Genomic DNA, 25,997 nt, shown 5'->3' with positions numbered 1-25,997 from the left:
GGTGATTGGTTCTCAGAGTAATGGGCGGGAAGAGACTGAGGGGAGAGGAACAGGAATTCCGTCACCACCAGAGAGCTGACCGGCTCGTGGGACTGTGGCGGAGGAGCCTCTCAGCTTTCCCCTGACATGGCGGAGAAGGGTCAGTCAGTCCAGCTTGTGAGTGTTAAACCCTCAGTATCAAAGTTATTGTGCTCTTGTTACAGGCGTGGTCGCAGGTTCTGTGGCATCAGGTATTATTTTGAAGCAAAACTCATTTTATCGTTTAATTTATAAATGTCTCCATTAGAATATCTGAAAGTTGAGGACTTGTAGAAAAATAAATCCACAATACCATTATCACCATTGAAAATAATAATTCTTTAATATACTCAAATTTCACTAGTGTTTACATTTCCTGCTTTTTCAGAATTATGCTTTTCTTTTACAATTTCCACCCCCACCCTCACCATAACCCACCACCACCCACCCCCTTACATCAGTTTTGATAAGCTATATTTTTCTGGTGTTGGAGCCCTTTAATCTAAAATTTCTAAAATATTGATATAAATTTCATAAAACATTTTATTATCTTTTTTAATGTTTGCAGGCTTTGTGGCAATACCATTTTCATTTTTGTTATTAGCAATTTGTGCCATTTTATTTCTTAGTCTAACCAGGGGTTTGTCAATTTTATTAGTCTTTTCAAAGAACAAACATCTGACTTTGTTGATACTCTTTTTTGTATTTCTTTTCTGTATTACTAATTTCTGTTCGTATAATTTCCTTAGCTTTAACTTGCTTTCATTAATTTCTTGAAAGAGAGGAGTGATTTTCATTCTTTGTTTTCTGATATGTGCATATAAGGCTATAAATTTCCTTGAAACTGTGTTTACTTTAAAATTTCCAAACACATGAATATTTAGTTACTCTGCCATTAATGATTGCTGGCTTAAATACATTGGAGTCAAAGGATATGGCCTATATGATTATAATCCTTTAAAATTTGTTGAAATTTCCCTTATGATTGAGGTATATGGTCAGTGTTATGTATGTGTTTCCAAAGAATATTCTGTGAGTGTTGGATATTCTGAGTGTTGGGTACAGTATTCTGCATATACTGACCCATTCATTGGGTCAAGTTTGCTAATCATGCTGTCAGATTTTTCAATTACTGAAAGAACCATAGTAAAATCCCTTTGTGGATATTTATTGATTTCTTGTTAATTTTTGCTTTATTGAAATTAAGTTGTTAGGTGCATGCTAATGTATGCTTGTTACTTTCAAGTTGACTGGATATTAAGCACTTAAATTTGAAAGGCAAAACTTTAAAACATATGAATAAGACAGGGGGGGAATACCTCTCAGGCCTCTGAGTAGAGAATAATTTTTAACAGAGGCAAGTATTAACCAATAGGAGAAGATATTTGCAGTATGAATAACCAACAAAGAATTGGTATCCAGAACACATAAGTAACCTTTTTTTTTTTTTAAGATTTTATTTATTTATTTTTGAGAGACACAGAGAGAGAGAGGAGCAGAGACACAGGCAGAGGGAGAAGCAAGCTCCATGCAGGGAGCCCGACGTGGATTTCGATCCAGGGACTCCAGGATCACACCCTGGGCTGAAGGTAGCACTAAACTGCTGAGCCACCCAGGCGTCCCATACACAAAAGTAACCTTATGAATCAATAAGAGAAAAACAACACAATAGAAAATATGGGCAAACACCTAAATAGACATTTCATGGATGAAGAAATTTAAATGGCTGATAAACTTATAAAAAGATGCTCAACCACAGGGGTAATTAGGAAAATGCAAACTAAAACCATGAAATACCATTATGTACTCACTTTACTGGTCATAATGGAGTTGCTAGAGACATAGATTAATGGGAACACCGATTAGTGGGGATGTAAATTGGCATAGACACTTTGACCAACAATTCAGCATTACTTAGTTGAAGATGTACCCTATGTGCCAGCATTTATTAGATATATACCTAGAGAAACTCTTGCTCCAGTTTACCAGTACACCTTGTACAGTAATGTTTATGGCAACATTGTAGCTAAAGCAACAACCAAAAACAAAACTAGAATCAACTTCTTATTATCAACAGTAGTTTGGGTATTTAAACTGTTGTATTTTCAGAGAATGGAATACAATGTAATTTTTAATTTCAAAAAAGCTAGGAAGACATAGAACAAGATTCCATTCATTTAAACTTCAAAAACCAAGTGGGGGTGGGGGTTGGCTGGCTCAGTTGGAGAGTGTGTGACTTAAACTTGAGGTTGTGAGTTTAAACGCCACATTGGGTGTAAAGATTATTTATATAAATTAATATTTTTTTAAAATTAAAACAGGCATAATGAAACTTTTATATATATATATATACACACAAGTATATATATATATATATATGTGTAGTAGAGAAAAACTAAACAGTACAGTTGGAAAAATATACCTATGAATTGTTTTCAGAAACGAAAGAACTAGATCCAAAATGTAGAATGATTACCACAGGGCCTAGAAAGATGCACAGGGGACCTTTAAAGGTTTTAATACTAATCTATTTGCAAAACTAGATGGTCAATTAATGAGTGTTTTTTATATCACTCTAAACTGTGTATATATATTACATACATTTTTGCGTGTGTATATTACAGTTTAATTCTTAAAAATAATCAACTAGGTCAATTGAGGAGGATTTTATTTAAAGTAGTTAAACAAATATTTGACCTTGAATAAATCACCTTTACTCATCTGAAAAATTAATTTATCCAAAGCATCTTTTTCCTTGGAAATACTTGGTAATCCAGAGTTACTTTTTTTTCTCCTGTATCTCAGGTATGTTATACAACTGTGCAATGATGTTGCCACTGCTAGTCTAAAAGCCAGTTTAGTCACAGAAAAGTGCAAGGCCTTCTCTTTTTAAGGTTCTCACCTCAGTGAAGGGTTACTGCCATTTTTAAAAAAAGATTTTATTTATTTATTCATGAGAGACACAGAGGGAGAGGCAGAGACACAGGCAGAGGGAGAAGCAGGGAGCCCGATGTAGGACTCGATCCCGGGTCTCCAGGATCAGGCCCTGGGCTGAAGGCAGATGCGCTTAGCCACTGAGCCACCCAGGCATCCCTGGAAAATATACTTCTTAAAAATGAATGTTGGGGGGGGGGGTTGGTTTGTGTGATGGTTGCATACTTACATAAATATACTAGAAATTAGTGAAGGGTATACTTATAATGGGCAGATTTTATTGGGTACAAATTATACCACAATAAAGTTGTTCTTTAAAAAAGGCAAAGAAAAAAAACTGAATTTTTTTTTTCAATCACCAGGGGGAAAAAGACAGACCACAGGTGTATATGTATTTCCCACTATCTGTAGGTATCCAACTTAATACTTTCTCTAACATGCTACCTCAACTTTCCAGCACTTGTCTTAACATAGATGACACAAATTTATTTTTACATAGTTCTCCCAGATAACTGGTTACTCTATACCGAATAATTTGAACAATCCTTCTATGTAGAACTCAGATAATAATTTAAAGGCAGGAATCCAGGCAGCCCAGGTGTCTCAGTGGTTTAGCGCCACTGAATTTTCCAAATTCAGATTAGAATGTTTATTTCTACTCATCTTTCACTATCTCCAACTTAAACACAATTTTTCTTTAGAATTTTCTCTTCTATTCTGGTGAATATTGACCTCCTCTTTCTCTGAACTCTGTAGTAAACTTGTCTATCCCTGAGGACAAACTTTAGATATCAGTTATCTAGAACTCTGTATATGATTTAATAGGTAGGAGGTAGGCCCTATTCTATTCCCCAAACTCTGTCATACTACATGAAATTTTCTAGCACAGTGCCTAAAACCCTATCATTAGAAATATTTACTTTTTTGCATATGGACTATATGTTAGTAACTATTACCAGGTTGATGTTAAGTTTTCTGAATTTGATAATTTAGTACTGTGATTATGTAAGAGAGTATTTTGGGGGTGCCTGCCTGGCTCAGTCAAGAAAGCATGTGACTATTGATCTTGGGGTGGTTAGTTCAAGCCCTATGTTGGACTTAAAGCTTACTTAAAAAAAAGAAGGAGCATCTTGGTTCTTAGGAGATACTCACTGAAGTATTTAGGAATAAGAATCATAATGCCTGTAACTTAATCTGAAGTGGTTCCGCAAAAATAACATTAGCCATAGCTATGCATTACACACAAAATCATATGGGGTGGATGTGGGAGAGAGAGAATAAGAAAATGTGGCAAAATGTTAATAATTGATAAATCTGTGTGGAGAGTACAGAAGAGTTTATCATACAAATATATAATTTTCCTGTAAGTTTGAAATTTTCTTGCAAAAGGTTAAAAAAACAGTTCCTTTAGTTCAGTGGTTTTCTGCCCTACCTGCACATTAAAATGACCTGAGTGCTTTTAGAACTACAAATGCCCAGGCCCCACCGGCTAGAGATTTTTATGTAATTGGTCTTGGGTGAGGTCCAAGAAATTGAAGTTAAGTCTCCCCAGATTAGGGGCACCTGGGTGGCTCAGTGGTTGAGCATCTACTTTTTTTTTTTTTTTTAAAGATTTATTTGTTTATTCATGATAGACATAGAGGCAGAGACACAGGCAGAGAGGGAAAAGGAGGCTCCATGCAGGGAGCTTGACGTGGGACTCGATCCTGGGACTCCAGGATGGAGTCCTGGGCCAAAGGCAGGTGCCAAACCGCTGAGCCACCCAGGGAGTATCTGCCTTTGACTCAGGTCGTGATCCTGGTTTCCTGGGATGGAGTTCCGCATCAGGCTTCCTGCAAGGAGGCTGCTTCTCTCTCTGCCTGTACTCTGCCTCTCTGTGTGTGTCTCGAATGAATGAATGAATGAATCTTTAATTTAAAAAAAAAAATCTCTCCAAATGAGCCCTTTTTTCTTTTTATGCTTCTTCTATATCCTTCAAAATATCTAACGAGGTTTCAGGCATAAAACAAGTCTTATTACATTCCGATTGAAGTGAATTTATTTATTTAAAGATACACAACTTATTTATTATTTTTTTTAAAGTAGCTCCATGCCCAATGTGGGGCTCAAAATCACAACCTCGAGATCAAGAGTTACATGTTCTACCAGCTGAACCAGCCAGGTGCCCCAAATTTATTTTTTTTAAGTAATTCCTTAAAAGTAGCTATAATCTGTCATCACTGTTACCCAAATCAACAGCTATAAATACTTGTATATTCTATATGCCAACACTACAGGAATATTCCCCATCGTATGTGTGCATCTTTCCCATTATGATAGATAAGATAGTAGGCTTTTAACCTACCAATGAGCCATGCTGATTATAATTTTAAACGGCTAGTGCTGCAGGTCCTAAATAATTACCCTCTCCCTCCAAAAACCCTATTAAATATAAAGAATGAAGCTCAGTTAGATGGGACTTCGAAGGAAAAGAAGGGATGGTTCATCAAGGGTACTGCTGAGATAAATGATACTAAGAACTTTAGACTTAGAAGGAACATGCTGGAGGATAATTATACCAGAGAGGACAAGATGAAAAATACTGAGAGTTAAATTATAGGCAGGAAGAATGAAAAGGACATAGTGAAAAGTAGACTGAAATACTTAAGTATATTTGAATACAGAAAAACAAGTACCTCTGTAGACAAATAAAGCAAGAGAAAGAAACTGAGAGAGGTAGATTTGCTGGACTAAAAAGTATCTTGAGAGAATTTAAGACAAAATTATAAACTAGCCCAGATGATTTCCTATTTTTTTCTGTAAATCTCTGAACATTTTTTTTAAATTACAGCAACACATTCTAGAAAAGAAATGTGGCGCAAAAATTTTAAAAGGTAAATAGGAAGAAGAGTACACATCTGAAAATTTATCTGTTACGAGTCTTGTGCTGAGAATAGTGACAGCATAATGAAATTTCTGGCTACATTTAAAAAGGGTTTTCAAGCATTACAAACTGAAGTTGCAGTTTGCTCCGGTAACAATAGCATAATGATCATTCTTGTGAAGAGTGGCTCCTGTGTCATAGAAGACCCCAGAGAATTGGAAGGACATCTTAAAAAATTCCAGTGAAATCCACTTATGACATTGAAAGTGGAATTTAGTTTGTGAATCCTGGAATTCATTATTCCAGAGTTCCCCATAAACTGGGAAGAGAAACCAGTGAGATTGGTAAACTATTTCAATACCTCTTTAATAATGCTCTGAATTTATACAACAGTATGACTAATTACTGTGGATGTAAGATATGCAAGGGTTCTTTATTCTCTCCACCATCATTAAGGCAAGGGCAGAAATAGGGATAAAGTTTCTCCATGAAAGTGCTACTAAAGGTGTAAATGTGGGTCATGGTTTTAGCATTATAGAAGGACACCTGCCCTCCTTCATAATCCAGGTATATGCCCACCTTGTTGAGATTGTTAGTCAATTTCAGACTGTAAGAAGGCAAATCCAGAGCCTTTAGGTCAATTTGGTTCCTTAGTCTTAAAAGCCAGAATCCTTGCTCAGGAGTTAGAGGACAGCTGCCCTTCCGAATGATAGATTCTCTGACGACTCCAACTGTCCATTTTGTCTTCTTTGCTACTTCTACTTCCCAGTACCACTTTCCAGATGTGAAGCCCTTTGAGCCGAGCACAGCCACACTTGAGTCAAATCTCTCTGGATCATCAGGCATTACCTGCTTAATGTCACCATGCCACACACTGGTTCGATTTTTGGAGAGCATCAGATTTGGGTGAGCTGTTTTAGGGTCCAGAGTTAATGAAGATAAGCCTAGTAGGAAAAGAAAGCAGGGTATGGGAGAAAAGGGATGACTGCAAATTTCCATAGTAAAAGACACCATTTACATAGACATCAGGACTTTATCTTCACATGCACACATGCTCTTAGACAAGTAATTGCTTACATACTTTTTATTGTTTTATATCTATTTGGCTATATTCGAGACATTTTTAAATTTGTGATAAAAATCTGACTTTATTCTGAAGCAACTTATGCTCCAACAAAGAAAACAATGTAAATAATATTAATTTGTACCAATTAAAGAAAATACAAATGTGGAAGGCATAAAGATTCGGTAAATTTGTCCTTGGAAAACTTTCTAAGGACAATAACTGTGAGACCTATTCAGGATGCACTGGGTAAACAAAAGCAAAAAGGAATGAGTTAAAAAGCAGTAGCTTACACATAGATCAATGGAACAGAATAGAGAACCCAGAAATGAGCCTTCAACTCTATGGTCAACTAATATTCAACAAAGCAGGAAAGACTATCCACTGAAAAAAAGACAGTCTTTTCAATAAATGGTGCTGGGAAATTGGACAGCCACGTGCAGAAGAATGAAACTAGACCATTTTCTTACACCATACACAAAGATAAACTCAAAATGGATGTAAGATCTAAATGTGAGACAAGAATCCATCAACATCCTAGAGGAGAACACAGGCAACACCCTTTTTGAACTTGGCCACAGCAACTTCTTGCAAGATACATCTATGAAGGCAAGGGACACAAAAGCAAAAATGAACTATTGGGACTTAATCAAGATAAAAAGCTTCTGCACAGCAAAAGAAACAGTCAACAAAACTAAAAGACAACCTACAGAATGGGAGAAGATATTTGCAAATGACATATCAGATAAAGGGCTAGTATCCAAGATCTATAAAGAACCTATTAAACTCAACAGCAAAGAAACAAACAATCCAATCATGAAATGGGCAAAAGGCATGAACAGAAATTTCACAGAGGAAGACATAAGACACGGCCAACAAGCACATGAGAAAATGCTCCGCATCCCTTGCCATCAGGGAAACACAAATCAAAACCACAATGCGATACCACCTCACACCAGTGAGAATGGTGAAAATTAACAAGACAGGAAACAACAAATGTTGGAGAGGATGTGGAGAAAGGGGAACCCTCTTGCACTGTTGGTGGGAATGTGAACTGGTACAGCCACTCTGGAAAACTGTGGAGGTTCCTCAAAGAGTTAAAATAGAACTGTCCTATGACCCAGCAACTGCACTGCTGGGGATTTACCCCAAAGATACAGATGCAGTGAAATGCCAAGACATCTGCACCCCAATGTTTATAGCAGCAATGTCCCCAACAGCCAAACTGTGGAAGGAGCCTCAGTGTCCATCGAAAGATGAATGGATAAAGAAGATGTGATCTATAGATACAATGGAATATTCCTCAGCCATTAGAAACAACGAATACCCACCATTTGCTTCAACGTGGTTGGAACTGGAGGGTATTATGCTGAGTGAAGTGAGTCAATCGGAGAAGGACAAAGATTATATGTTCTCATTCATCTGGGGAATATAAAAAATAGTGAAAGGGAATAAAGGGGAAAGGAGAGAAAATGAGTGGGAAATATCGGTGAGTGTGACAGAACATGAGAGACTCCTAACTCTAGGAAACAAACAAGGGGTGGTGGAAAGGGAGGTGGGCAGGGGGTTGGGGTGACTGGTTGATGGGCACTGAGGGGGGCACTTGACAGGATGCGCACTGGGTGTTATGCTATATGTTGGCAAATTGAACTCCAATAAAAAATATACAAAAAAAAAAAACACAGTAGCTTATGTGGGAGGGAAGGTAAGGTAAATAGGCTAGAGACAGGTAAGTCTAAGATAACTGGGAGGGTTTAGAGGACAATGGTGAGAAGTTTATATTTGGCTTAAGAGATAATGGGACTTTTGAGATGAGAGTGGTTTATGCCACTGCTAATCAGAAGGTGTGGTTACCAATCTGGGGCAAAATAGTACAGAAATTAAGAGTAAGCTCTTAGGAACTTTATTTTTTTTTTAAAGATTTATTTACTTATTTGAGAGAAATAATGGGAAGAGGAAGGGCAGAGGGAGAGGGAGAGAATCTCCATCAGACTCCCCGCTGAGCAAGGAGCCCAACGTGGGACTGGATCCTATAACCCTGAGATCATGAACTGAGCTGAAATCAAGAGTCAGACACTTAACCAACTAAGCCACTCCGGTCCCTTGTTCTTAGAAATTTTTACAGCAATCTGACAGTAATTTTATGTCAGTCGATCTAATAATTAAACAACTGGGCTTGTACTTTGTAATACTTTTTTTTAATTCCACTTTTTAAAAATTTTTTTATTCATGAGAGACACACAGAGAGAGAGGGGCAGAGAGAGACACAGGCAGAGGGAGAAGCAGGCTCCATGCAGGGAGCCTGATGTGGGACTCAATCCAGGGACTCCAGGATCACGCCCTGAGCCAAAGGCAGACACTCAACCACTGAGCCACCCAGGTGTCCCTAATTCCACTCTTTTGGGTAACTATGTTGTCTTCCACAAATATATCAGTCCACGACAGGGTAAGATTTTAGAAACTGGTCCTTCATCATGGTTATTTGACAAGCACTGGTTTAGACAAGTAAGTGGGCAGCAGTGTAAAGAATTTCTAAGTGAAGAGATGTTGGAAGCATATCAGCAAGGAGACGACACAAATTTTAGATGTAAGGTAATCAAGCCTCAGCACAAAATTAGATAAAGGAAACTAAAAAACTATGTGTTCACATAAGGGACACAGATACATCTATGTATACATTTGTTGTTAATGGATTTAGCTATCCTTGGAAGTGAGATCAATCCAGTCCAAACTCTCTCTTCCCAGAGAAGCCAGAGTCTTTTTCTATCATCCCAAGGAATTCTCTTCCAACAAGAGATTTTGTAGAATCCTGACTTTTTCCATCCAGGCTGAATCTTGCCCCCCTCTGCACCCTCCCACGTATTCCCATTTGCCTTGGGTTTTTGCTCTTTCTGATGTGAGGATTGGAATTGCTTTGGAGGAAGTTTTAGAACCTTTTTAGAACCCCGCTCTGCTATTGTCACCAAGCCTCTCACACCAGCTAACCCAGCCTGCTCTAGCTCCAAAGATTCCCAGAAGTCAGCTTTACCTCCCTCTTTTCTTCTCATACCATATTCAGCCCAAAAGGAAATTCTGTCAGCTCCACCTTTAAAGTATATTCTGAGCCTACTCAGAATTCAGAGACAGTCAACTTCTACAGATACCGCTGGCCTGAAACTATTGCAATAGCTTTTTGACTGTTCTGTTTCCAGTCTTGCCCATCTGCACCCTATTCTGTCATATGAGTGAGATCATCCATTTCTCCTACTCAACGCCCTCTTATGCTTTCCGTCACACCCAAGATAAAATCTGGAGTCCTTACAGAGCAAATGGTACCTACATCGTTTACCTACCTCTGTGGCTTCATCTCCTCACGCACGCCTCCCTTATTTACTTTGATCCAATCATCTTTGCTTTTTGGCTGTTCCTTGAATACACCAAACTCATTCAGACTTTAGGGCCTTTACACTATCTTTCTGTGTCCTCGAACACTCTTTCCCCATATGGTTCACTACTTTACATTATTCCAGCCTTTTTGTTCATGCAAGTTCAGTGAGATGTTAATGATAGAACTTAGGTGGGTATAGCAGTGTTCAGTCTAAAATTCTTTAAATTTCTCTATGTTTGGAAATGTCCATAGTAGAACATAGGGAGGGGGAAGTTAACTTCTCAAAGACTTTTTTTTCTGGCTAATATCTAAACTAGCATGTTCATCTATCACTGCTTGTACCCTTATCCTTCTGTATTTTTTCTCATGAATAATTACTTGCTTGATTTGCTTGACCATGGTTATCATTATGTGAGATTATTTACTGTTTCATTTCCTCCACAAGAATGTAATCTCGGGCGGGGGCGGGGGGGGCTTTATCTGTTTTGTTTCCTCACGTGTCTTCAAAATTTAGAACTGTTCCTAGGTAGTCAGGTAACTATTTGTTAAATGAACTTCAGGGTTCCATTTGAATCTTTGACACCCAACTAATTGCACTGTGCCTCATATTCCTGTTATCCTTGGCCAAAACTCATAATGTAGATCCCTCTAATGATTTATCCTCTAATGTGCTTTTATCCCCCATAATTCTGTTCCTTGCTTCCTCTACCTTCACCCATCTTCCCACTGTTCCCACCCATCCCTTTCCACTCTGCCCTTTAGAACTCTCTCCCTAAATAACTGTCCTGCATCCTCACTTTACAGAATTCTCTCATCATCTCCTTACTTTAACAGAAACCTGACTGGTTCTTTGTCAAAAATATAACTTGAAAAGTTCATGAGACTATTTATTTTCTAAATTCAGAGCCAGAGATCCAAGAACCACCATTGCCACTTCTAGACCCCTATCTAATCCTTATCCTCATGTAAAAATCACTTTTGAGGCTTTTGTCATTCTATCTCATTACCCCTTATCTCTATATGATGTTACTATGTACAGACTTCCTGATTATACTCTCTGCACTTTGGGTTAACTTTACTCCACTACCCCAACTCCAGCCCATCATCCCAAGTGATTTCACCATTCTTTGGATATAACCATTTTTCCATTCTTGCAGGTTCTTGACTTTACTGCTACTGACTTTTGACTCTATTACATTTCAGCAGTCCATGTTAATGACCACATTCTAGACCTTGTAATCATTGGGAACTGTTCATTCTCTAAAATCTTAAACTCAGATATCCCATTCTCTTATATTTATTTTCTCAATCTCATCTCCCCTACAGCCATTACTTCACTGAACAACTCTAGTCCCTCATTTTTCCCTATTATCCTATTCTGTTTCCTGGCTTTGAATCTTTCCCTGAACCACTTGGCATTGGCAGCTTTACTGCCAATAACCTTATCACCTTTATCTTATATCTGCAGCATCTGCCATGCAACTCACTGACCCTGGTTCTACACAGCTATCAAAATTTACATGCCAATTCCTGACCATTGCAAGAGGACTATCACAAAATTGTACATGTAGATATTACTACAGATTCATTATTTCTACTCTGTGCTTGACCATCAACACTGCCTAGAATTCCTGTATTTCCCAGATCAAACCCTCTCTAGTTCCTCACAACAACAATTTCAGACCTCCAGCTCCCTCCTCAAACCTCTGTTCCATCAATTCTTACTGCCAGGCAGATGACTTCATCCCCTGCTTCACAGAGAAACCACAGTACATCTTAAAGGAATTCCTCAATTCTTCTCACTCATACTTCAAGTTCCATTTGATAAAATTGTTTGCCTCTACCATTTTATTTCCTCTCTATTTTCAGAGAAAACTGAGGAACATCAATACTTCTCTCTGCTAGAACTCACTCTTCCCTATTTCTACTAGTTATCCCCTGTCTTATACCATTGGTTTCTGCCTTTCTATAGGCTGTTTTCCTTCAGTATGTTTTAAAAAGTCTTTTTTGGGGGTGGCTGGCTGACTCAGTTGGAAGATCATTTGACTCTTGATCTAGAGGTCATGGGTTTGAGCCCCACATTGGGTATAGAGATTACTTGAAATAAATTAAAAAAAAAAACTTCCAAAAGTTCTTTTTTGATTCTGCTGCCACAGTCACATCTTCCCTTCTTAGTGAAGCTTCTCAAGTGAATGATCTGTTCACTTCACTACTGTCTCATTCCAAATCACTCCTGAACGCTTCATAATGTAACTTTTATCTATTCCACATTTTAAAAATTGCCCTTACTGGGAGATAACCACACACACCAATACACTCACAGTCCTAGCAGCCAAACCTTATAACTGGCAGTGCAGAGAGTGCTCTGCCAATCAGTGCATCTGCAGCCCCAGAAGACATCTGGCCTGACTGCAGGCCCCACCCACCAACAAAAGCCTCTCAGGGGACAAGGCAGGGAAAGCACCCTAAAGTTTCGTGCAACCACAGCCCTGGCAAAGAGGCTAAAGACAGGCATCTGGTTTGACTTCTGACACTGCTCAACTACAGAAATCATTCACCACAATCAAGTGATATTTATTCCAGGGATGCAAAAGTGTTTCAATATTTGTAAATCAATCAACGTGATACGTCATATTAATAAGAGAAAGATAAAACCATATGATCATCTCAATAGATGCAGAAAAAGCAGTTGACAAAGTACATCCAGTCATGATAAAAACTCAATTAAATAGGGTCAGGGGGAACATACCTCAACATAATAAAGGCTATATATGAAAAATCCACAACTAACATCATACTCATTGATGAAAAACTGAGAGCTTTTCCTCTAAGATTAGGAGCAAGACAATGATGTCACTCTCACCACTTTTCTTCAGCATAGTACTGGAAGTCCTAGTAAAAATTAATCAGACAAGGAAAAGAAATAAACACATCTAAATTGGTAGGGAAGAAATAAAATTTTCACTATTTGCAGTTGACATGATACTATATATTAAAAAACCTAAAGACTCCACCAAAAAAAATTACTAGAGCCAGTAAATGAGTTCAGTTAAGCCTCAGGATATCAAATTAATATACAGAAATCTTTTGCATTTCTATACACTAATAATAAAGTAGCACAAAGAGAAATTAAGAAAACAATCCTATTTACAACTATACCAAAAAGGATGAAGTATTTTTTTTTTCAAAAAGGATGAAGTATTTAGGAATAAACTTAGCCAAGGAGTTAAAAGATCTGTACTTGAATCTATAAAACATTGATGAAAGAAATGGAAGATGACACAAATGAATGAAAAGATATTCCATGCTCATGGAAGGACCAATATTGTTTAAGTGTCCATACTACAAAAGCAATCTACAGATTTAGTGCAATCCTTATCAAAATACCAACAGCATTTTTCACATATAGAACAAACAATCCTAAAATTTGAATGAACCACAAAAGACCTGGAATAGCCAAAGCAGTCTTGAAAAGGAAGAACAAACCTGGAGGTATCACAGTCCTAGATTTCAAGATCTACTACAAAGCTGTAGTAATCAAAACAGTATGGTACTGGCACAAAACTAGACACATAGATCAATGGAACTGAATATAGAGTCCAGAAATAGACCCACGCATTTGTGGTCATTTAATCTACAATAAAGGAAGCAAGAATCTACAATGGGAAAAATCTCTTCAATAAGTGATGTTGGGAAAACTGGACCACTTTCTCACACCATACACAAAAATAAAATCAAAATGTATTAAAGACCTCAGTGTGAAACTTGATACCATAAATGTCCTAGAAGAAAACAATCAAGAGAAAAGAAAAAAATTTTTCTTTGAAATCAGCTATTTTTTTCTAGATATGTCTCCTCTAGTAAGGGAAATAAAAGAGAAAAGTAAACTATGGGACCACATCCAACTAAAAAGCTTTTGCATAGTGAAAGAAACCATCAACAAAACAAAAAAGCAACCTAGTGAATGGGAGGAGATATTTGCAAATGATATATCTTATAAGGGGTTAATGTCCAAAGTATATAAATAACTTAGACAACAACAGAAAAACAAATAATCCAATTAAAAATGGGCAGAAGACCTGCATAAACATTTTTCCAAAGGAGACATATAGATGGCCAACAGACATGTGAAAAGTTACTCAACATCATTAAGCCTTAGGGAAATGCAAATTAAGACCACCTAATACCTGTCAGAATGGCTAGAATTAATAACATGAGAAATAACAAGTGTTGGAGGATGTGGAGAAAAAGGAACCCTCATGTACTATTGGTGGGAATGCAAATTGGTGCAGCAATTGTAGAAAACAGTATGGAGTTTCCTCAAAAAATTAAAAATAGAATTACCATTTGATCCAGTAATTCCATGACTGGGTATTTATTTGTTTCTTTGTTTTTTATTTGAGAGAGAGAAAGTGAGAGAGCACGAGATGGGGGGGGAGGGGAAAAGAGAGAGAGAGGGAGAAGCAGACTAACTGCTTAGCAGGGAGCCTAACATGGGGCTCAATCCCAGGACCCCAAGACCGTGACCTGAGCTGAAGGCAGACGTTTCACTGAGCCACTCAGGTGCCGCTCTGCTACTATTTACCCAAATAATATGAAAAGGCTAATTTGAAAAGATACATACACTCCTATGTTTATTGCAGCATTATTTACAATAGCCAAGATGTGGAGCCAAGCAGTGTCTATTAATAGATAAATGGATAAAGAAGAGGTGGTATATATACAATGGAATATTACTCAACCATAAAAAGGAATGAAATCTTGACATTTGTGACAACATGGATGGATCTGGAGGATGTAGTGCTAAGTGAAATAAGTCAGAGAAAAACACGTACCATCTGATTTCACCCGTATGGGGAATTTAAGAAACAAAACAAAAGAGCAAAGAAAAAAACAGAAAAAAGAGACCAAAAAAACCTTTTTTAAGAGACAAAACAAACCCCTCTTTTTAAAAAAAAAATTTTTTTTTTATTTTTAAGTAATCTCTACACCCAGCGTGGAGGGCTTGAACTCACAACCCTGAGATCAAGAGTTGCATGCTCCAAAACTGAGCCAGCGAGATGTCTCAAAGTAGACTCCTAAATACAGAAACAGACTGGTGGTTGCCAGAGGGGAGAAGGGTGAGGAGGATGAATGAAATAGATAAAAGGGTTTAAGAGTACACTTCTCTTGATGAGCACTGGAGAAATGTATGGATGGTTGGATCATTTTATTGTACATTTGAAACCAATACAATACACGTTATGTTAATTATACTTGAATAAAAAAAAAAAATGCCCTTACCACAGTCACCAATTCCTGTTAAAAAAATCTCTTTCTAATCATTTTCTTTTTTCTTTTCTTCCTTTTTTTTTTAAAGAGCAAGAGAGATGGTAGGTGGGCAGGTGAAAGGGCAAAGGGAAAGGGAAAGAGAGAATCTTAAGCACCTTCACAACCCTAAGATCATGACCTGAGCCAAAATCAAGAGTCAGATGCTTAATCAACTGAAGCACCCCCCAATCATTTTCAAGTTGATTTTTATGTTTGGCATGAGTGACCACTTCCTCCTTCTTGACACTCTTTTTCCTTAGATTCTATGTCACTTCATTTCTGGTTTTCCTCTTAATCTCTTTTGCAAAAATTCCTCAATCTTTTTGGGTGGCTTCATTGCCCTTTATTTATTTTTATATAAGGTGCTCCCACCTTACCTGTATGTTCTCACTTTTCTTGGGAAATCTCATTTACATCAACAGCTTCAGCCACCCCACTCTATAGTGATTATTCAGCCCTGGCCTCTCTTCTAAGTTCTAATTAGGATAGTTACCCATTTGAATATATTCACTTAGTTTTCCTATAGGTTCTTCAACATAACATGGCCAAAGTTGAACTCACCAACACCCCGCCCCCCAAAAAATCTGTATCTCCTATAGTTCTATCCTTGATAATCACCTTTCTCTATTCCCTACCACCAATTACTGTCCAGTATATCTCAGCTCTTGGAATTCTGTCTCTAGAATCTATCCTTTATTTTCCATCCCCATTCCCATGGCTTTGGCTTAGCTCTTTTTTTTTTTTTAAATTTTTTATTTATTTATGATAGTCACAGAGAGAGAGAGAGGCAGAGACACAGGCAGAGGGAGAAGCAGGCTCCATGCACCGGGAGCCCGACGTGGGATTCGATCCCAGGTCTACAGGATCGCGCCCTGGGCCAAAGGCAGGCGCCAAACCGCTGCGCCACCCAGGGATCCCTGGCTTAGCTCTTAATAATTTTTCATCTAAGTGTGCTGGTACAGACTCCACCTTGGTCTTTTAGCCTATCCTTCCTGGAAACAGAAACTATGTTTTTTATTTCTGTATCTATAGAGTCCAACTTAGTACTCAGTACATAGTAGGCCCTCTATAAGAGTGTGTTGAATGAATGAATGAACTTTAGTAATGTTTTATTAATTTATACAAAACTAAAAGAAATACATTAAGATGTTTTAAATTGAATTATTCCCTACACTGGAATTTATAAAACTACATCCAGCAGGCCAAATGTAGCCTGCTGCCTGTTTTGTAAATAAATGTGTATTGAAAACATTAACTGAAAATTGAACAAATTAACAGCCATTCATTTACGTATTGTATATGGTTGCCATTTCAGTGCAATGTAGTTAAGTTTTGTGGAAACATACAACCCACAAAACTAAAATATTTGCTATCTGACCATTTATAGAGAAAGTACCAGCCTCTGCCCTAAAATAATAGTTTCTATTATAAGGCAGGAATGGAGAAAATATGAACCTGAAGAAAAAGCAAAGGCCCAGAAATAAAAAGTATGAAGTATATTTTACTATGATTTGACCACGGTTACATTATTAGAAATAGCCATAGATTAAATGAATTTCTTTTCTTTTCCTTTTATTTTTTAAGATTTTATTTACTTATTCATGAGAGACAGAGAGAGAGAGAGAGAGAGGCAGTGACACAGGCAGAGGGAGAAGCAGGCTCCATGCAGGGAGCCCGACATGGGACTCGATCCCAGGTCTCCAGGATCACACCCCAGGCCGAAGGCAGGGGCTGAGCCCACTGAGCCACCCAGGCATCCTGATTAAATTAATTTCATTTGATTTTCTTAGATGTAGACTTAGGCCAAAAATGAAAAATCAGTTTGTGCTTTAAATGATTGCTAGAAGTGAAGTTTGATTTTGCAGGGCAAAGGGTACAAGAAGAAAAACATAATGTGTTCTGAACACTGCTAGAATTTGCAGAGTAGAGTAACACAGAAGGAGCTACACAGAGAATTTCAAATATCTACAAAGGGATTCCCTCGAAGCTGTATCTGAATACTGATGTGCAATTAGGGCCAGTGAAAGAATCTCTAGAAAAGAGTAGGCTGAACGATTTCCAGAGCCCACACAAGCCTGGTAGTAGTTTTCAATCCTGCCATCCATAATGAGAAAAATGTCATAATATGTAGAATGTCATGCAGAGTACTCAAAAGGATATTACCTTAGAAAATGGGCTGTTAGCCCTAGATTAGAGGCTGCTCTTGAACTACTCTAGCAAAGCTTAGAAACTTCAACAAAGTTTAAAGTGTCAAAAGGAACAAAGTTATGTCAAATAACTACATGCCAAAGTTAAATCCAGGAAAGCTTAAAGGATTATAACAAAATCCAGCAAACAACAATGTAAAATTGATCATGTTTGTCATTCAATAAAAAATTACCAGCCAGAAGAAACAAATCTTCCATGCAGAAGAATTCCAAATAAATTATGTAGATACTCCACACTCAAGGAAGGGAAGCATAACTCCCCTTAAGTGTGGGCTGTGCATAGTGATTTCCTTCCAAAGTGTAAAGGGGTGGGGAGTAACTTAATAGTGGGGAAACCTGATGAATACTACCTCAGCTAGGACTGGTGGTATGGTAAAAACAAATACCAAAATACTACATTTAAACCCAGGCATATTGATAATAACATTGTCAGTGGTTACAATGCCTCCATTAAAAGAGATTGTCAGAATGGATAAAAAACACAAGGCTTTACATGCTAGCTACATAAAATGCACTTAAAATATAAAAACAGTAATAAGTTAAAAATAAGATGATAGAAAAAGATTGACTATGGATGTAGCCATAAAACATGATTACTTTTACAACATAATTAAATCTCGAAAAGCATTATGCTAAGTGAAAAAAGCCAGACACAAAAGATCACAAAACGTATGATTCCATTTATTTGAGAGTTTAGAAAAGACACAACTAAAGTGAAATAAAGAGAATGAAGGAACTGACTGCAAAGGGATATGCAGGAGTTTTGGGGGTGATAGAAACTTTTTATATCTTGATTTAGAGATGTTTACAGAAGTTTAAACATTTGTCAAAACTCATAAAATTGGAAGAGTTAGCAACCAGGAGGGCAGGGCAGAGGGCTTGGGTTTAGCTGTGGGGAAGAAGTGGCCAGTTTAGGACCTCAGGGGACAGATGGGATAGATAGCAGAGTTAGATGAGACTCCAGGGGTTGAGGGACAAGGATAAGGAAGGTTAAAGAGGAAACTAGATCTTGGGGAAACTATGGTGAGGAGAGTTGTGTTGATAGTTCCTGCAGTGACCCAGGGGAGGACAGCCTTTCAGGCCAGGCTGTCACGCCTTCTGGAGAAGGGGAACTGGGCCTCTAGGCAGGCACTGCTCCTGCATGGCCCAAGCAAGCACCAGTGCCCTGGTTTGTATGAGAGGAAGAAGGCAGTTAGAAGCCCTGAAAGATGGGATCTTGCCACCCTTGCTGGAGAGGAGGCGGAATTGAGACAGTTGATGCCTGGAGAATGATCAGGAAGGAAGGCAGTGGCATACAGGTCTGCAGGTGGATTGAGAGGGCAGACCTTGAACTTGTCAATGCCAGCAGCCCCCTTTTTTTTCAGAGGGTTACAAACCCATGTGGGGATGAGGCCTGGTCTTGTGGAAACTGAGCTTAGCTTCACGGGTATATATAATTATGGTTCAGCCTGAGACAAGGTCCAGGGCATGCCCAGCCTGGACCAGGTCTGAGTGTGAGGCCAGGCCCCTTGTTGGAGGTGAGGGTGGTCTCAGGAGTGATTGAGGAGGTAAGGTGCCATGTAAGCGGTTATTGGTATGGCTCCTGATGTCTGACAGGCTGGGGCTGCTGAGGCAGGATGTGTGTGTGTCTGTAGACAAAACCAACCCACACTTTATTTCCCAGGTGACAGTGCTCCCCCACTTCAGATTTTTCCTCTAGGTTTGGTGCTAACTTCTATGAGCTCATGCCCCTCCTCCTCCCTTTAACTTTCTTGAAGTTGTCCATTCACTTAAAACATTGCTTCTGGGGGGCAGCCCGGGTGGCTTAGGGGTTTAGCGTTGCCTTCAGCCCAGGGTGTGATCCTGGAGACCCGGGAACCAGCCCCACATCAGGCTCGCAGCGGGGAGCCTGCTTCTCCCTCTGCCTGTGTCTCTGCCTCTCTCTCTCTCTGTGTGTGTCTCTCATAAATAAATAAAATCTTTTTTAAAAATTGCTTCTGGTAACTTGGGAAGCCTGGGAAAGTTGCTGAAGGCCCTGAGAAAATCGGTTGTATGGGTTATCATAGAAGAGGAAAGGCCTTCCCTGCTGATACTCTGGGTGATGTGGGGTGGTGGTGCTTGCCTGCAGAGCGGGCAGGGATTGAATGTATACCTTGGGTGGGCCTGCAGCAATGACCCCAGCTGACAGTTACAGAATGCTTCATGGACTATGGTTTGTTACTGTAGTTTTCATTGTGATCAGATACCAGGAAGAACGGAGCCCCTGACCAGTGTGAGTCATAGCAGTGCAGGAGAAGAGACACTCAAGGAGAGAGCCCACCTAAGTTTATGTCTGCAGACTGAATTTCCAGAGGCTTAGGATATGGAAGTTCTTCAGTGTCCTATTTCCAGGCCTTGCTCAGGAAGCACTGTATTCAGAAGGCCACTTATGGTTTTCAGATGAGCTTATGAGGGGGCAAGCATTAAAAGTCGAAAGCAGATGCATCAGGCCATCAGCAGATGTGTTGCTTTATTGTTTGATCCAGGAGCACCAACCTCCAGGCAGTGTGAATGGCAGCAGGCACCCTTCCTTTTCTGGGGTGGAGGTTTTCAGATGCTACATCTTCTAAATTGAGACTCTGGTAACTCCGGTAATAACTAGTTCTGGGCTATGAATCTTGCTACAAGAAGATTCTTAAGGTTTAGGACATTCTGACATGCTACAATGCAGAGTGATGCCTTCTAGACGAATCCTGCATATGGAGCCCAGTCCATCTCACCTACCTGCCTGTCTGCCTGCTTGCACTTTGGTTGGAGGAATCAGTGTGATGATCTAACCTGTATTTTGGGAAAGTGTTCACATTTGAAATGCCTTAGGCAATACTTAAATAAAGCATACCAGCAAATTGGAGGGAGGGGTCACTGTGTTTCGCTACAGTCTTGGGTACAAGTTGGTTGTGGCCAAATTCTGTCAGAAAGGGCATGTCTATTCGGGCATTCCGATTGCATTGCAGATAATTAAGTGAAAGGAATAGTTGGGGTACTGTTAGTGATCTTTGATTTTTCGATGTATTTTTAAAAAGATTTTGTGTATTTATTCATGAGAAACACACAGAGAGAGGCAGAGACGAGGCAGAGGGAGAAGCAGGCTCCCTGCAGGCAGCCTAATGTGGGACTCTATCCCAGGTCCGCAGGATCACACCCTGAGCCAAAGACAGATGCTCAACTGCTGAGCCACCCAGGCGTCCCACTTCTATGTATTTTTTAAAAATATGAATTTTGCATGATTTAATTTCAAAGTAGCAATCTTCAAATGGGAGGACCCTGAGGTGTGAAGGTTGGGGGTGGAGCACACCTTGGCATTGGTACTGGGAGGGGTGGGGGTGAGGAAAGGGAGAAAGTTGAGTTGGTTAGGTACATGTTGCAGAGGTTGAGGGTGGTAGAGAATTGGGTTAAAGGGAATTCTGGCACAAAAGCAAGTACAGCTCTAGAGCATGTAATATATATACAACTGGGCAATGGGCAAAGAAAATACTAGTTAAATTGTCTCTTGGAAGCATAAAAATTGGTTAGAAACTTAAAAGTCCTTTAGAAATCTAAATGCAGGGAAAGAAGCAAAACAGTTTTGCTTTGGTGCAAGGTGGGGGAAGACTGAAAAGATGTAACTGAATAGGAATACCAGTCACACAGAAGTCTGGGGTTCAGAAGCAGGTGGGTGCAGAAATTTACATTAGTGGAATAAATAGCCTTCACTGCTTTGCTAGCTTCTCCAGTAGTTTATGTGAAGGTGTATAGTACTGGAGAGCTAGAAGTCTTAGGAAAGACTTTAAATGCTCAAATTGTGAGCTTTTAAAGTATTTAGATTTTAAGAAGTAAGTTTAAAATTTTGGTGTACACGTGAGATTAGAGTTCTCTTATGGATTTGTAATGTTTCTACTTACTGAGATTTTGTGATTGAAAATTCTAAGTAAAGTGAAAATGCAATGACTTTTAAAGGAATTTTATGTCTTAAAAACGTATCTCTCATCTTTGTGATCTCTGTTATCTTTGTTAAAAATTTTTGCTATTACCTTAGTTATTGTAACAAAAAATAACCTTTTGGGGGGGCACCTGTGTGGCTCAGGGGTTGAGTGGCTGCCTTTGGCTCAGGTTGTTATCCCAGGGTCCTGGGGTTGAGTTCCACATCCGGCTCCCTGCAGGGGAGCAGGCTCCCTGCTTCTCCTTCTGCCTATGTCTCTGCCTCTCTCTGTCTTTCAGAAAGAAAGAAGGAAAGAAAGAGAGAGGAAGGAAGGAAGGAAGGAAGGAAGGAAGGAAGGAAGGAAGGGAGGAAGGAAAAGAGAAAAGAAAAGAAAAAAAAAAGAAAAAGAGAAAGCAAGCAAGTCTTTTTGTGGTCCCTGTAAAATTACTGTAATATTTGGTACCAAACAATCCATGTGCCCTTGTGAAGGTTAATCAGTTCTTTAATTTGAATGTGTGTGGTTTTTAAATTGATCCAGTACTTGAGGGGCAACTATCAGTCAAAATCAGTTTGGGGAATAAGCAAAATGAGGGGGCGGGTATCTATACTAGATGTGGTCTGTTTTTAAATATTCAGAGAAAGATATGAAGACTATTTATGATGATTCTTGTTTCTGAGATGCATCTATTGAATTGGTAAAATTTTATCAGTGGCCTTTGATCCTGTGCCTCTTCCCCTTAAATTTCACTTAAAATCCCCAATGCTTGTTGCCTCTGGGATTTCTGTCTTCTGGGTTCTTTTTTAATGTTTAAAAATATGCTGGTATTGTTTGGTTTTTAATCAGTGACTTGAGTACGATATAATTACTGCAATAGGAATTTAAAGAGTATTAGTCCTACATATGTTGGGAAATGTGTTGGAATGTGCTGTTGTGAAACTGAAGCTGTGGTTAAAGTACTCTATGTTGCTCTGTCATAAAAACTAGTCCTGTTGCATAATGTATGTGATTGCTAATCATTTTTCCCCCTCTTTACAGCACAAATAAGGGTTTGGGTTCTAAATTCGTTAAAAAAAAAAAACTCATCAAATTGTACACTTAAAATTGGCGAATTTTATTCTGTGTTAATTAAACCTCAGGCTATGTGTAGTAAAGCTGTGTTTTCAATGTCAATTGCTTGGAAAATTTGTTAACAGGAATGAATTTGTGATTTTCATTAAATCAGTAACTACAAACAATAATAATAATGAACCTATATGAATTAAAGAACATATTTTAAGAAACTTTATTTAGAATTTTATTTCTATAAATATTATTTAGAACTTTATTTTATGTTCTTGAATTGCCATGTGTGTTCTTTTGTCCTGCTCAGTCCCTTGGTATCTGCAGGATGACAAAAACTTGTGTCCTTATTAGGTACATCTATAGAAATTATTGATTTTCCTTTGAAGTACTAAAGATCTCTAAACAGTTTCCTAAAATGTTATATTCTATGTTATGAACATCAAAAACAAGATCTATAAGGACTCTATTACATGCAAAAGGTATATATAGTAACCTCCTCATTCAGGGCAGAGAAGCCCCAGGGATTTATAGAACTGATTTAGAGAAACAGGATAAAATAATTGGTTGTCACATTTGATAGAACAATGAAACAAAATCATAGGCTGAGAAGTAATTCTCACATAAGACTCTATTTACCAGTGAAAAGTCATAAATCCTTGGGTCATAGTACCAGAAGAAATTCAGTCATACTGACTGAAGTCATACCACAGTCTTCTTTTGGTTAAACTCTACCCTTCCCCTATCCCAGACTCTAAAGTATTAATTAGGGCCACAGAAGAGGTCCCACAGAGGGAACATAGATTAGGAGCCCCAGGAACCAATAACTAAACTACTGCCCACTGATACCTGGAGAGAGAGAGGACTGCATTTCCCTCCACATCATGTATTGGATGGGACCTTTGTATAGGCCTGGGTTCAGCTTTCTGGAGATAAGCTCTCTGGGCATCAGTACCCTCGTTCCTTGCTCCAAGCTGCAGGGAACATAAATCATTCTAGACATCCTCCACAGACAAAGGAAAGGTATTAATACCATACAGAAACACTTACCTATCTAAGAGAGATGTGATATCCTAGAAGAGGAAAGGAGTAATAAAGAAGTTAGATGCCTATTTATCAACACCAGAAATTTCTTTGGTGATACTGGCCACCACCAGAATTTGATCATCAATACTGGGATCCTGTGCAGAAGTCCCCATTCCATCACCACCAACTCCTCCCACTGTCCATATGGCTTTCTGATCAGTATCCTTCATCTAACCTGAGATAAACTGGCTTTATCTTACTTTAGTTTTCTAGAGTTCCCTTTTACATGAAATAAGAGAAATTAATAGGTGGGCCATTTCTAGCTATACTGCTACATGGTTTCAAGAAAAACACCATAGGTCTTTCAGCCCAAAGCCACTTTTCCTTAGTCTGGCTAAGTAAACTTCTGAGTGCTGAGCTGATAATTAATGACACTTTAGAGGTCAGGCTTCGAGTAATAACAACTGGCAAACACCTTTCAAACAGGTCAATTGAGGGATTCCTGGGTGGCTCAGAGGTTGAGTGGCTGCCTTAGGCTAAGGGCATGATCCTGGAATCCCAAGATCCAGTCCCACATCAGGCTCCCTGCATGGAGCCTGCTTCTCCCTCTGCCTGTGTCTCTGCCTCTCTCTGTGTGTCTCTCATGAATAAATAAATAAAATATTTTTTAAAAAACCCAAACAAGTCAATTAAAAGCCAGTCTAAGGTACAACTCAGGTTGCAACATTCTTATTTTTGAGAAATAAACCCTCAAAATTATTTTTGAAGAAAGATTAAAATATTAATAGATGCCATTATTAATGGCATTTATTATCCTTTTTAGGAGAGTGAAAACAAAGCTTCCTATTGACTGTAAGGCAAAAGTAGCCTTCTGCTTTTCTCCCAGAGAGTCTTAAAAGCACTAAAGTAGGTTTCTTCCCCCTTCCCAATGGGTAAAGCTGCTTCTACATCTTTCCAACCTTCTTCCCCTGCTAGTGTACCCATAATTATGTTGATATGGAGTCTCACTTTGAGAAAGTCGAAGGGATTCTGCTGTTCCATTCGTGCCTGGATGCTCACCAACATCTCCTTGGCTAGGAGACACTGTTCTTGAAGCTGGTTCAGATTCAGCTCCATCTCCTCATTCAAGGCTTTCCCCTCTTCTCGGAGATCATTTAAAATGTTCTTTTCTTTGCTGTGCAGGAACTGATGTAGCTTTAGAAACTCCAAGGAGATGTGTTGCTGCAGATGTAGCTTGTTTTCCTGGAAACCTCCATGATCATCATCATGGTAATTACTGAGACTAGCACTTGGGGATGGGGACCCACACCACTACTCATATACCATAACAGGAAAATGCACTAAAATGATTCGACCACACTAAGCAGAGTTCTTTGGGAGACTTATTTTGTTTTTCTCAGTTTAATAGTTCAGGAATGAAATAGTCAAAAGTGATCTCTAGGTACCTATTGCAGTACCAAGGTGGTAACCAATCCCATAATAAATAAGGTTGTGGGGTTAATTAATTAATTAAACATCCTGGAATGAGTAATAGTATCCTCCTACCAGAGGTACAAACTAATGTCTGCCAAGTGATGCTGTTAGACTGGGGCCATCAGGAGGCTGAAGGAACTATTCTTACCTAGAAGACAGAGCTAGGGGGATGTCACTTCTGCTGCCAGGACACTATAGAAGAAGCAGGAGACAGGCAACGTCTGAAGCACTGAAATTAATAACTGTTCTATCCTTTCCTAAGGTAACCACAATGTCCTGAGGGATGAACCATCTGACATTTGAGCTTCTCAGAACTTTATCCTCCTGATTTCTAGTGATCTCCACCTTTATCTACTCATTCTCTCAATCACACAGGATTTTATCATTCCTAGCAATTTCACTATCTCCAAAATTAACTTCTTGTGCTCACTTAGGTACCTCTACTGTAACAATTATTGGTCTCATTGAAACCTCTTATTCATTGACCCCCTCCATTTCTGTTTATCATCTTCTTCTGTCTCCATGTCCCCTCCTATCCAGCTTGGATTTTGTGGTCCATCATTATAATGGCACTCTTAAAATTCACTCTATCCTCTAGCTCACACTTTTCCAATTTTCCTTTTACCTATTTCATCACTATTTCACATATTGGTTGGTTCTTTTTTAACCAAGCTCTAAATATTGGAGTTATTTGATATTCTGTCCTAGGCTCTTTCCCCTTCTCATTCAATATTCTCTTTCTAGGTAATATCCTCTCCTC

General features: G+C 38.7%; 1 protein-coding gene and 1 long non-coding RNA gene across 5 annotated transcripts in view; one reads left to right on the top strand and one right to left on the bottom strand.

The window, feature by feature from the left end:
* The first annotated feature begins 4 nt into the window (after positions 1–4).
* The window catches only part of LOC144303136 (uncharacterized), a 58,910-nt gene continuing 32,917 nt past the window's right edge, over positions 5–25,997 (top strand). Inside the window, exon 1 of the long non-coding RNA XR_013370128.1 lies at positions 5–156. This is a non-coding gene — a long non-coding RNA (uncharacterized LOC144303136). The remainder of the gene's footprint in view (positions 157–25,997) is intronic.
* Positions 6,163–25,997, bottom strand: part of TRIM69 (tripartite motif containing 69) — a 44,202-nt gene continuing 24,367 nt past the window's right edge. For 2 of the 4 annotated variants that reach the window (XM_077880922.1, XM_077880924.1), the window contains exons 4-7: positions 24,773–25,006; positions 23,789–23,811; positions 23,588–23,712; positions 6,163–6,759 (exon numbers count right to left, since the gene is read on the bottom strand). In XM_077880922.1, the coding sequence (XP_077737048.1) occupies positions 6,218–6,759; positions 23,588–23,712; positions 23,789–23,811; positions 24,773–25,006 (924 nt within the window). In that variant the 3' untranslated portion in view covers positions 6,163–6,217. The remainder of the gene's footprint in view (positions 6,760–23,587; positions 23,713–23,788; positions 23,812–24,772; positions 25,007–25,997) is intronic. The other 2 variants (XM_077880923.1, XM_077880925.1) reach the window with 2 other exon arrangements.

The sequence above is a fragment of the Canis aureus genome, chromosome 32 (genome assembly GCF_053574225.1).
Source record: "Canis aureus isolate CA01 chromosome 32, VMU_Caureus_v.1.0, whole genome shotgun sequence".
NCBI lineage: Eukaryota > Metazoa > Chordata > Mammalia > Carnivora > Canidae > Canis > Canis aureus.
Note: the sequence above shows the minus strand (reverse complement) of the source record. Positions and strands in the feature narration are given on the sequence as shown.